This window comes from Erythrolamprus reginae, chromosome 1 (assembly GCF_031021105.1).
Source record: "Erythrolamprus reginae isolate rEryReg1 chromosome 1, rEryReg1.hap1, whole genome shotgun sequence".
NCBI lineage: Eukaryota > Metazoa > Chordata > Lepidosauria > Squamata > Dipsadidae > Erythrolamprus > Erythrolamprus reginae.
The window spans coordinates 391,406,496-391,419,575 of record NC_091950.1 but is presented as its reverse complement, the minus strand read 5'-3'; the positions used below and the strand labels follow the sequence as shown (position 1 = coordinate 391,419,575).

General features: G+C 39.9%; 1 protein-coding gene across 1 annotated transcript in view; it reads right to left on the bottom strand.

Moving 5' to 3' along the window:
- OTOF (otoferlin) overlaps positions 1 to 11,649 on the bottom strand; it is a 263,931-nt gene extending 252,282 nt beyond the window's left edge. Inside the window, exon 1 of the mRNA XM_070734905.1 lies at positions 11,571 to 11,649. Within this exon, the coding sequence (XP_070591006.1) occupies positions 11,571 to 11,649 (79 nt within the window). The remainder of the gene's footprint in view (positions 1 to 11,570) is intronic.
- Between the last annotated feature and the right edge of the window lie 1,431 nt (positions 11,650 to 13,080).

Below are 13,080 nucleotides of genomic sequence, written 5' to 3'. Positions count from 1 at the left end.
CTCCTCCAACATCACACTCTTTGCCACTGTAAATAAGTCCAACCACCTTGCTATTGGTCGCCCTCTTCCTCTTTCCTTCTGCCTTTCCCAGCGTTGAAATCTTCTCCAGAAAGCTAGGATTTTGTATATTGTGTTCAAGGTAATATAATTTGAGCCTGGTCATTTGTGCCTTGGCACAATGAGAACACTGGCTTCATTCGATGTATTGATTTGATCTCTTGTCTCTTTAAGTATTCCCAAAAAAATTCTCCAAAACCAATTCAAAATAGCTGCAACTCTGTGGTTGAAGCCCCACCACTTCATTACACGTGTAACAATGCTATAGCATAGTGTGTAAAAATGGAACGAGACTTTATAGCCATTGTTTAACAGAAGTTCAATATTTCTGGGTTATCTAACAAAATGAAATTTAATGGTTAAAAAAAGTAAGGTTTACACTGGCAAGAAAAACAAATCGCACAGGCACAGTATATGTGGTACATTGCTCAACAATATTAACTGTGAGAGGGATCTTGGAGTCCTAGTGGACAACCATTTAAATATGAGCCAGCAGTGTGCAGCAGCTGCCAAAAAAGCCAATTCAGTTCTCGGCTGCATTAACAGAGGGATAGAATCAAGATCACGTGAATTGTTAATACCACTTTATAAGGCCTTGGTAAGGCCACACTTGGAATACTGCATTCAGTTTTGGTCGCCACGATGCAAAAAGGATGCTGAGACTCTAGAAAAAGTGCAGAGAAAAGTGACAAAGATGATTAGGGGACTGGAGTCTAAAACATATGAAGAATGGTTGTAGGAGTTGGGCATGGCTACCTGCTGTTCTGTTCGGGTCGTATGCGACCCGAAGCCAAGTTTGAGTCCCTGTAAAAAATTTTCCCTGCATATCTGAAACTTGAAATTTCATGCTGGTTCATCATTTCAGGGGTTCTCTCTATGAGAATTTTTTTGGGGGGGTGGGGGGCTTAGTTTTTGCTGGGCAAAAAAAGTTACAAATCTTATGTTCCTGGGTCACCCTGACCCGGACCGAAAACTCTTCATTTGCAGTGCTTATGTTTGGTCTTTTTGAAAGCTTTTTTCACTTGGAAAGTAGTCTGAACATTTCTGCACACAATGATATGAAAATTGAAATGAAAAAAGTAAATCTTATTGGTTTATTTTGCGGATATAATGCACGCCCCCCCCCCGTTTTTGTGAAAAAATTTTCAATTTATGGATAGTTTTGCTTGCAAAATGCATTCTATTTTACTGAAGTTGGTGTGGGATTGGTAGCTTGAACATTTCTGAATATAAGAAAAATATAAAGGAACTGAACAAAATGATTCTTACTGGTTTTTTAACATCAGAAATAAGGCCTCCCCTCCCCCCTCAGCTGCTTGCAACCATTTTCACTTTTTATTTTTTTATGCTCCAAATCCGAAATATTCTTTAAAATCTTAGGCATTCATTTACTCAATTTAACAATGCTGACCATCAAAAAAATATTTGTGGGGGTGGGGGAAATTTTTTTTTTCTGGGCAAAAAAAAAGTCACACTTAGTCTGTTCGGGTCATATAGACCCGGACCAAAATGATTTTTTTTAGGCACTTGAATTTGGTCTTTTTGAAAACCTTTTCAACTGGAAAACTAGTTTGAACATTTATGAACATAATGATATGAAAATTGAACTGGAAAAATTGAGACTTATATTTTTATTTTGATCAAAAAGCCCCTCCCCCCATCCTTTTTAAATTTTGTGTCAATTTCTATTTTTTAAGGCTACAAATCCCTAAGGAATTTTCCCCAAAAAGGTTTGATATACTAAAATGAACATTTCTGAATATAAGAAAAATATAAATGAACTGAACAAAATGGTTCTTATTGGTTTATTTTTGCCACAAAAGGGCCACCCCCCCTCGGCCTTGCTGTGTGCCATTATTGTCACTGTTTATACATATTTGTCTAGAAATATTTGGAATATCCTTTTGAAAATCAACCACATTGTAGCCAGAGAACTAATTTTATGAAACAAATTCATTTTACTAAAAAAAAGTATGTAAGTTTGAAATTAACAGCATAATTTTTATATAAATTGAAATAATTGAGGCATACTTTATGTGCAAAATAAACCAATATGCATCAATTTTTCCAGTTCAATTTTCATATCATTATGTTCAGAAATGTTCAAGCTACCAATCCCACACCAACTTTAGTAAAATAGAATGTATTTTGCTAGCAAAACTATCCATAAAGTGAAGACTATTTAAAAAAAACGGGGGGGGCGTGCATTTCATCAACAAAATAAACCAATATGCATCAATTTTTCCAGTTCAATTTTCATATCATTATGTTCAGAAATGTTCAAGCTATCAATCCCATACCAACTTTAGTAAAATAGAATGCATTTTGCAAGCAAAACTATCCATAAATTGAAAAAAATTTCACAAAAACAGGGGGGGCGTGCATTATATCCGCAAAATAAACCAATAAGATTTACTTTTTTCATTTCAATTTTCATATCATTGTGTGCAGAAATGTTCAGACTACTTTCCAAGTGAAAAAAGCTTTCAAAAAGACCAAACATAAGCACTGCAAATGAAGAGTTTTCGGTCCGGGTCAGGGTGACCCGGGAACATAAGATTTGTTACTTTTCTTAAACAGAACAGCAGGGTTAATGAAAAGAAGGACCAGGAGAGACATGATAGCAGTGTTCCAATATTTCAGGGGTTGCCAGAAAGAAGAGGGAGTCAAGTTATTCTCCAAAGCACCTGAGGGTAGAACAAGAAGCAATGGGTAGAAGCTGAACAAAGAGAAGCAGCTTAGAGCTAAGGAGAAATTTCCTGACAGTTAGAACAATTAATCAGTGGAACAGCTTGCCTCCAGAAGTTGTGAATGCTCTAAAAACTGGAAGTTTTAAAGAGGATGTTAGATACCCATCTGTCTGAAGTAGTGTATGATTTCCTGCCTAAGCAGGGGGTTGGACTAGAAGACCTCCAAGATCCCTTCCAACTCTGTGTTGTTATTATTGTTATTGTTATAAGGATGGTTTCCTTCAGACTTCCTATCATTTTTATATATGATGACCTAATCACTAGACCTACATTTCAACCTGTTTTTCAAAGTCAGTTCTCAGTCTAAATAAAGTATAACCATATGCAGTCAAATCCTTTTCAGGAAACTAGAATTTAATTCTCAGACCAGGAATCTTGTTTTATTCCTGTAAGTTTTGGGGAAGGATCTTTGGCAAGTCCCATTTGGATCGCATACAACAATTTCCCCATCATCAAGTTAGATTCACTTTAATGAATTACAAGAGAAAAGCTAGTGTGCTATTCTTTCAGCAGGTTGATCAAATTTCACTCACAGAAGTTTCCAGTTGCAGAGAGTAAGCCATTAGTCTTTTGTAGGGGAAAAAGTTCCAGATCTAACAAGTTGTATAGCAGCTTAATATCAAAATAATTAGAATTATTATTTCCAGTGCTTTGGAATTCTTATCCACTGCTTGGGAATTTGAGACAATATATCATCATCATCACCATCACCATCACCAAAAAAATCTCCATCTCTAATATCTTGTTTTGCATAGCAAATATTTTGCAAATCTTTTCTTTTCTTGGTGCCAAAATAGACATATTGCTCAAAATCTGTATCTTTCTGCCAAGATTTACTGTTGTTCTTTTACAAAAATTACAACAAAAAGATTGCAGTGGAATAATTATCGTCTTTATGTATATGTGTCTTTGCTCAAACATTTTCCCTGATGAATTTTCCTCTGTACATGAAATATAGGTCTTTGAAAAGTAATTTTAGTGAAAAATCTCATAAAGAGAAAATTAGTTTAAATGATTCTGACAATATTACTCCAGTCAGTTTCCAGTAATCTGCAAACTAGATATGACTGGCAAATATACATTCAACTGTGTCCAGCAGATTAACCTCCATAATTTTTTGTATTATTATTTGGAGCTGCCTGAATTAAAAGACTATTGTGGCAGTTACCGTAAGTACATCTTGACACTGAAAGGGATATAAGTAAGAGCCATTGTCAAACCGGGTTCTACTCCTGGTGATGTCTTCAACATATCTATGTTCTTTTCTTGGCAACAATTCGAACATGGTTGGTTATTGTCTGCTTCCAGGAGTTCTCAGTCTTGTCTCCATTCCGGTATACTTTGGGTGATCTCCTGGGTGGACTAAATCGATCTGGCTTGGTTCAACTTTCTGAAATCAGTCATTAGCCACCTATCTAGGTTAGTCATGTGAATTCTGTAAAGGTCCCCACAAAGACTGATTTAAGGGGACTTCAATAGTAAATAAGAGAAAGAAATGAATTTTGAGTCTTGGACCTCTCCTGTTTCTTGTCCCAACAATTAGTCTGGAAGCTGGGAAAGAAATAAGTGCCTAGTCTGACCAACTTGCATAGACCCTAGGGAAAGGATCCAGTAGGGGCTTTCCATGCATATTTTTAATGCTAAATTAAAATATTGTTTATTATGTGTAAATACTGTATTTATGCCACTCTTCTATAAAACCTCTAAGTTTGCAGCTTAATAATGTTACATATATGCATTCAGATTTTTTTTCATTCAGAAACCAATATCTGGACAAACAAGGATTTAACACCAGTCAAATGATCAAGCACAAAACAATACTTCAATCAAGAAACTATCAAGGAGAAAACCACACGCCCACCAAAACTGCAAGGCAAGTATAGAAGCAGGAATAAATCTCACACTCTTTTGAACTGATGATATAATCTAGCTGGATGATGAAACATCTGCAAGCAAACAGCCAAAGTCAGAGACCATCAAGAACTCCATAAAAAATAACATAAATAAAAATACGTAAAATAACATATGCATAAGATGTTTGGACTTGTCATTGTTATTATATAGCATCAAAAATAGTTCTAGGGATACTTCTTGTCAAGGGGCATTCCCCCTTGCATTTTGGATAACTTTGGGTGATAATAACTTTGGTAATTGGTTCTTTGCATGCGACACCCACATGCCATGGTTTGGTGACTGTTAATTTCCTATTGCTGTTACCAACTTTTGTTACCATTGGCAGAATCTCCCACAGTAGGTTGATTGGTCCCAAAAACTTGGAACATCCTTGCTAATCTCTTATTTATATAACCAGATGTTTGGAAACTTCAGATCATGCAGAATGCGGCTGCGAGAGCCATCGTGGGGCTTCCTAGATTCGCCCACGTTTCTACAACACTCCGTGGCCTGCATTGGCTGCCGATCAATTTCCGGTCACAATTCAAAGTGTTGGTTATGACCTTTAAAAGCCCTACATGGCACTGGACCAGAGTATCTCCGGAATCACCTGCTACCGCATGAATCCCAGCGGCTGATAAGGTCCCAATGTCATTTGGCGGGCCCCAGGGGAAGAGCCTTCTCTGTGGCAGCCCCAGCCCTCTGGAATCAACTCCCCCCGGAGATCAGAACTGCTCCCACCCTCTTTGTCTTTCATAAATTACTCAAGACCCACCTATCTCACCAGGCATGGGGGAACTGAGATACCTCCCTAGGCTTTTATATTTTATGATTGGTATGTATGTGCTGTTTGGTTTTAAATGAGTGGTTTTATATGGGTTTCTTTTTAATATTAGATTTGTTCTTTGACATTGTTTTACTATTGTTGTGAGCCGCCCTGAGTCTTCGGAGAGGGGTGGCATACAAATCTAATAAATAATAATAATAATAATAATAACAACAACAACAACAACAACAACAACAATAATAATAATAATAATAATAATATCACATGGACAACGCATTGAGAGCAATCAACCAGTGGAGCAACTTGCCTGTGGAGGTTGTGAGTGTTCCAACACTTGAGACATTCAAGAGAAGATTCAGACTGCCATTTGTCTGAAATAATGTAGGTACTCCAGCTTGAGTTGGAGGGAGGGAAGGGTTCAATTAGATGGCCTACAAGCAGGGGTGGGCTGCTGCCCAGGCAGACGGGGGGGGGGGAAATGCCATGGGGTAGCAAAAATGGAGCTCCACCCCAGAGCACCCAATTTGCACTGAAAGATGTTGAAAGAAAATGCAGAGTGTCCTGCATAAGCCATGCTCACAGTGTGGTAGTAAAATTTTTGGTAGCCCTTCACTGACTACAAGGTCCCTTCCCACTCTAATAATTTTTTGAAAAAATCAATTTTCTCAGCACAACTCTCTAGATTAAGGCTAGAAACATAGAAACATAGAAGTCTGACGGCAGAAAAAGACCTCATGGTCCATCTAGTCTGCCCTTATACTATTTTCTGTATTTTATCTTAGGATGGATATATGTTTATCCCAGGCATTTTTAAATTCAGTTACTGTGGATTTATCTACCACGTCTGCTGGAAGTTTGTTCCAAGGATCTACTACTCTTTCAGTAAAATAATATTTTCTCATGTTGCTTTTGATCTTTCCCCCAACTAACTTCAGATTGTGTCCCCTTGTTCTTGTGTTCACTTTCCTATTAAAAACACTTCCCTCCTGGACCTTATTTAACCCTTTAATATATTTAAATGTTTCGATCATGTCCCCCCTTTTCCTTCTGTCCTCCAGACTATACAGATTGAGTTCATTAAGTCTTTCCTGATACCTTTTATGCTAGATTGCTGTAGGATTTTCTTGATCTAGCCCTGAATTCTCTGTGTGCCATTTGCCCTGGCAAATGTGATCATAAAAAAGGGAGAACCTCTGAAGATATTCAGAATGCCCTCCCTTATCTTTGATAACAGGGAAGCAGACAGCAGCATTTCAAGGCAAAAAAGGGGGGTGGATTTCACGCCACAAGATGATTTCCATCATCTCTCAATCTCGGGGAGAAGCTGCATTTTCTGAATGGTGCAATATGCCTCAAATATTTGGATTTTTTCCAAGGATGAGAAGTGTTCCACTTAATCTCATGGTACTAAGTCATGTGCAACAACCATTTGCGGGAGAGTTTCAAATTGGACTGCAGTAAAATCTGACAAGAGTAGCCTAAGTGGGGTGGGGGAGGCTAGGCTCCAAAATTCAAGATGCTTAAAAAATCACCATCAATATTGTAAAAGTCTACGGAATCTACAGAGAGGGGTGACATACAAATCTAATAAATAAATAAATAAATAAAAAGTTCTGTCTAAGTACAGTGATACCGCGTCGTCTTACAAACGCCTCACCATACAAACTTTTCGAGATACAAACCCTTGATTTAAGATTTTTTTGCCTCTTCTTACAAACTATTTTTACCTTACAAACCCACCGCCGCTGGGATGCCACGCCTCTGGACTTCCATTGCCAGCGAAGCACCAGTTTTTGCGCTGCTGGGATTCCCCTGAGGCTCCCCTCCATGGGAAACCCCACCTCTGGACTTCCATGTTTTTGTGATGCTGCAAGGGAATCCCAGCAGCACAAAAATGAGCGCATCGCTGGCAACAGAAGTCTGAAGGTGGGGTTTCCCAGTGAGGGGAACCTCAGTGAAATCGCAGCATCGCAAAAACACAGAGGTCCAGAGGTGGGATTTCGAGGACTTCAGTGTTTTTGTGATGCTGCGATTTCACTGATGCTCCCTTCACTGGGAAACCCCACCTCCGGATTTCTGTTGCCAGCGAAGCGCTCGTTTTTGCGATGCTGTGATTCCCCTGCTGGAATTCCCCTGCAGCATCGCATAAACACAGAAGTCCGGAGGTGGGGTTTCCTATGGAGGGGAACCTCAGGGGAATCCCAGCAGCGCGAAAATTGGCGCTTCAGCTGGCAAAAGAGGTGAATTTTGGGCTTGCAAATCGCTTTTCCATTGATTCCTGTGGGAAACAATGTTTTGTCTTACAAACTTTTCACCTTAAGAACCTTGTCCCGGAACCAATTAAGTTTGTAAGACAATGTATCACTGTATTAGAACTGGAATGTCACCCTGTCCTCATATGTAACAAGTTTGCCATTGTATGTTACAGATGTTGTTTGCAAGATGGCCTTGACTTTAGATGTAGGAGTAAGTTGTAGCTGCTTTTATCTTTTATTAAAGAAAAATGTCTTTAAAGCCTGTGGCTACACACACACAGAGAGAGAGAGAGAGAGAGAATGAGAGAGAGAGAGGGAGGGAGAGAGAGAGAGAATGCATGTACCATGTTTTTGAATTAGAAGATATAAAAACATCCCCATCATGACAATCATGTATTTTAAAAATCCTTTTTAAAAAGTGTAATAAAAAGCCATCCTTTTTTAGCAGTTAAGATTATTAATATGTGTAAAGAAATACTCCTTAAACCCATACAGTTGCATTCTTTTTCTTTCTTTTTTTCCCTATCAATTGTTTTCCTTCTAATTCTTTCCTTTCTCCCAAGTTTTATTTCTGCTCAAAGCTAGGAGAGGGAGAAAGGTTGGTCCTTATAATGAATTAGGGCAGCAGATGTGTTGATTGGAACTGATGTGGGGTCTAAGGAGACAATTTAAGTAGGAGTGTTCCAGTCGAATACACTCAGGATCTAATCCAAAATGTCTAATTCAATTTATCAGAAAGCCACCAGATTGTGTGTCCTGCATAATATTTCTATTCTAAGATGCATGCTTAGCTCTGTTTGGAAATTTTGCTAGGCTTTCCACATATTCTTGTCTGCTGCTTGACCTGGCCTGAGATAGTTTATAGATAAATATATTTATATTCTCAAACTCATAGACACAAGGATAAACCCATGGACACAAGCCACCCCGGGTTTTCAGAAAAGTGCAGCATACAAATCTAATAAATAAAATCAATCAATCAATTAATTAAATGAATAAATAAATAAATGAATAAATAAATGAATACACAAATAGATAGATAGATAGATAGATAGATAGATAGATAGATAGATAGATAGATAGATAGATAGATAAGCAAGCAAGCAAGCAAGCAAGCAAGCTGGTGTAGAAGTTAGACAACTATCAAGAAATGAGGGCTGGATTTCTTTAACTCTAGTGATCCAAAGATAGTTTAGGCATCTTCAGAAAATCAAGTTGATTTTTCTTTTTAGTTGATAAAGTCCATGCATTATTTTCTCTTATCAATGGTTCTAAATTTCAGGGGGGGGGGGAACCATCTGAATATGCAAACCTTTTCACTTTTAAGTCCAAGATGTTTTCTGTGTGAGAAGAACAATCTTATTCGATATCTCAGAAATAATACTTATAACATTATTTGTTCCTATGTTTGTCATGTAAACTAAATGCACACTCTATGGAGATGGCGTGCAAAAGCTGTGATTCTAATAGAACATATCAATTGAAAAAAAGTCAGGTCAGATTTTATATCAACTGCATATCCTAGACCATTTTTCCAGTAATCTTGTGTACTGTCCTTCAGTATAATTCAACCCTTATTCTGCCATTGTAACAAGGGTGATGGAGGGTGTAATATTGTATCAGGGTTGATTAGGTGATGCTAGAATGTGCTATAAATGATTAATGGAAAACAAGTATACCATAACTTCAGTCAAGCCAATCATTCTAATTTCAGCTCTAACTTACACTCCCCGATGCAACACGAAGTTAAGATCAAAAGGTTTACACTTTCCAAATCAGCATTAGTGCTCGCCCTAACTTTCTGCAGTGCTGTATAAAAACAATATGCATTGTTATATGTAATGAGAACTCAATAGAAAACAGTGGCAATGTGTATCTTTCAAAGCTATGTGCATACACTCAAAGCAAGACTTTGTATACCAGGGGTTCCAGGTTCAACCCTGGCATCTCCAGCAAAAGCTGAGAAAGCCCCCTCCTCAAAATGGGGGAGTGTGGTAAATTGTTCTTTTTAGATGTTTTTCTTTGTTGTAGGCTGCCCAGAGTCCTTTGGGAGTTGGGAGGCATATACATTCAACAAAGAAACAAACAAACAAACAAACAAACAAACAAGTAAGTAAGTAAATAAGTGAATGAATGAATGAATGAATGAATAAATAAATAAATAAATAAATAAATAAATAAATAAATAAATAAATAAATAAATAAATAAATAAATATTCTGATGTCAGGATCTGACAAAATGCTGCTTGGGGGTGTGACTTGGTTGTTACTCCTATCACAGCCCACTTGCTACATCCACCAGAAAGAGTAACTCATTGTAAAAAACCTTGCCCTGTCCGAAGTATTGCAGAAATGCAGGCGTGCGCCACATGTCACACATTTTCAAAGCACGTGTCATTTCAATGGCTTTGAAGTTTTTAGTGGCACTTTTCTTCTTTCTGCCTGTCATTTTGAAACTCAAAAATTTCTGCTTGGGGCGTGCATAAGTGCACCAGCGTGCCTTTCATCTTGTGTCCTAATGTCTCTCTCTCTCACTCACTAGTACAGTATAACGTATATAAAAATTGTTATACCTTTGTATACTACCAAAATGTACTTGACAAATATATATATTTTTAGCTTTCATTAGCCAAGCCATACCCTTCCAAGATTTGAACCTGGGCAACTATATATATAACTATTTGTTTTTAAAGATTTTCACGGGTACAGGTATGACGGTCTTGGTATATTCGGGTTTCTTCCCGTGTAGGATTCAGAAATTTCTGGTGACATTTCGACGAGGTCCCACTCGTCATCTTCAGGCTGGTGCTTCTGTCCTTGTTCGCCCTAGAACAAGGACAAAAGCACCAGCCTGAAGATGACGAGTGGGACCTCGTTGAAACGTCGCCAGAAATTTCTGAATCCTACACAGGAAGAAACCCGAATATACCAAGACCGTCATATATAACTATATATATATATAGTTGCCCAGGTTCGAATCTTGGAAGGGTATGGCTTGACTAACGAAAGCTAAAAAGCTTGAAATAGTTCTATACCAGTCTCTCTTTATTTCTTTATCAGTTCTTTGCAAGTTTGGAAAATATGGTTTGCAATAATATGGATGGCCCTTGGAATAAGGCAGCAGTAACCTTCCTCCCTTATTTGGGTATGCCAGGTGACTCGACTAAAAACATACATAGGAACATGCATGCATGCATACATATATACATACATATGTATTTATTTATTTATTTTTAAATTCAAGGAACGATTGTATTTGGCTTTTTCTTTTTATTCTATCTATCTATCTATCTATCTATCTATCTTTCTATCTATCTTTCTATCTATCTATCTTTCTATCTATCTAATAAAAATAAAAAGCTAAACACAACCGTTCCTTAAATTTAAAAATAAATACATAAACTAGTCAACAATAACATAGTACTGTAACTCAGTCCCCATATCTTAATTGGAGGAGAAAACTTTGGTTTGGAACCTCTGAGGGTTCTTCAGACATAACTTGACTCCCAATTGAAGGAGCTGCATCACCGGGGCTTTTGCCGACTACAGAACTTTAGTTTTAGCCCAGGCAAAATGTTTTGGGGTATTTTGGGGGGGAGGGGGGGATAATGAACTATTATTTTCCAGAATGGAGCCGCCCAAGCGCTAGGGGAGCGAGAGCATCCTTCCCCCCGTGTCATGCCCTTGTTCTGCAGGGCTGAGCCTCCTCTGCAGAGAACTTTCCCTTCCCTGGGACACGCAGACCGGCACACAAACAAGGCGCCCTATCTTTGCAGCATCGCTCCGGGTGTCCCTCTGCTGCAGGCTACCCAACCGAGGGCGATGTACCTCTGAACGCCACCTTGGCTATCCTGTCCGCTTTGCCTCTCAGGTTGGTGACCCTCTTCAAGCGCACGACCAAGGCCATGGTGGGCTGGCGGACGGGGAGGACGCCCCGCTGTTGTGGCTACAACCTGGCAAGGAAAGGCAATGGGCACAACGTTTGGAGCAGAGGTGGGGGGGGGGGGAATCCAGCCGGGCTGCCTTCAGAACTGGGTCCCCCTCGTCTTCTTCTCTTTGCCCGCTAAGGCTCGGCGCAGAGCTTCGGCTGGAGAGCGTCCTCCTCCTCCTCCCATCCCGGTCCAGACCAGGAGCTGGTAAAGCCAAAAGCCGCTGTGCCAATTGAGAGCAGGCAAAGTGACTGCTCGGCTCTCAATTATTCAGGAGCTGTCGCTGGAAAGTCCCGCTCGGCGCTCTCTACACGTTGCCCGGGCTGGTCCGTTGCTCCAGGCATCCTTCCACCGCCTTTAATAGCAGGAGGAAGAAAGAGGATGCTAAACCTGGGGTCGCTTCGCGGCGAAAGCCTCTCCTGCCCAAAGCAACGTGACTTTTGCCTGGGGGAAGAGAACGGAGGAGCATCCCTCCACCACGCTGGCTCTATGGGGGGGGGGGGGATGCTGAAGCTACGGCTGGCGTGCCTTAACTGCTTCACTGCTGAGTCCCACCACCACCACCCCTTACCCTCCTCAAAGGAGTGCCAAGCGGGACTCGCGCGATCCTGGGAGGGGCTGAAGGGAGATCGGGTGGTGGTGGTGGTGGTTGGGGTCTCAGCTTCAGCTTTCAAGCTGCACCCCCTCCAGCTGATTCCTGCATCGGAAGGGCGAGCAAGCAGTCGGGGGCGGGGGGGGGGCTTCAACCCAAGCTCCTCAAACGAACCTCTTTGGCTATCGATCCGTCCAACGCGTTAAAATACTTAAAAGCCCGAAGATTCTCTTTGCGCATCCTTACCCGTGCAGATCTAAGGGCTCCGTTTAGTAATTTTACTGTGAGGATCTTAGGGTGTTCTGCCTTTGCATTTGGGGTCCAACCCAGGACCTCAGGGCTGTGAATTTAACTAACTAAATAATAAATAAATTCACAAAGGAGGAGGAGAACTCCCCCCCCCCCCAATTACCTCTCCCCAGCATGCAAAGGCAACAGACAGAAGAGAGAAGACATCCCTTAATTATCTGGATTAAATTTAAAACCATTTAAAAAGTCGAGTTGCCCAAATAGCTCATTTACTACCTGGAAGAAAAAAACCCCGGAAGAAACAAAGAGTAAATCCATTCCTATCTCCTTCCATTTTACAACTGAGAGGCCTTTGAGAGGGATGGCTACTTTAAAGCAAGGCTCACCAACCTTGGTAACTTTAAGCTTGGAGGACTTCAATTCCCAGAATTTCCCAGGTATTTCCCAGTTGATGTTCACCAGCCTTAAAGTTGCCAAGGTTGATGACCCCTGGTTTAAATTAAAGTGTTAGTCAAATGCTAGGGAAGATGAGTTTAACTTTTCTCCCTAACTTGGCTGGGCTAGCTGT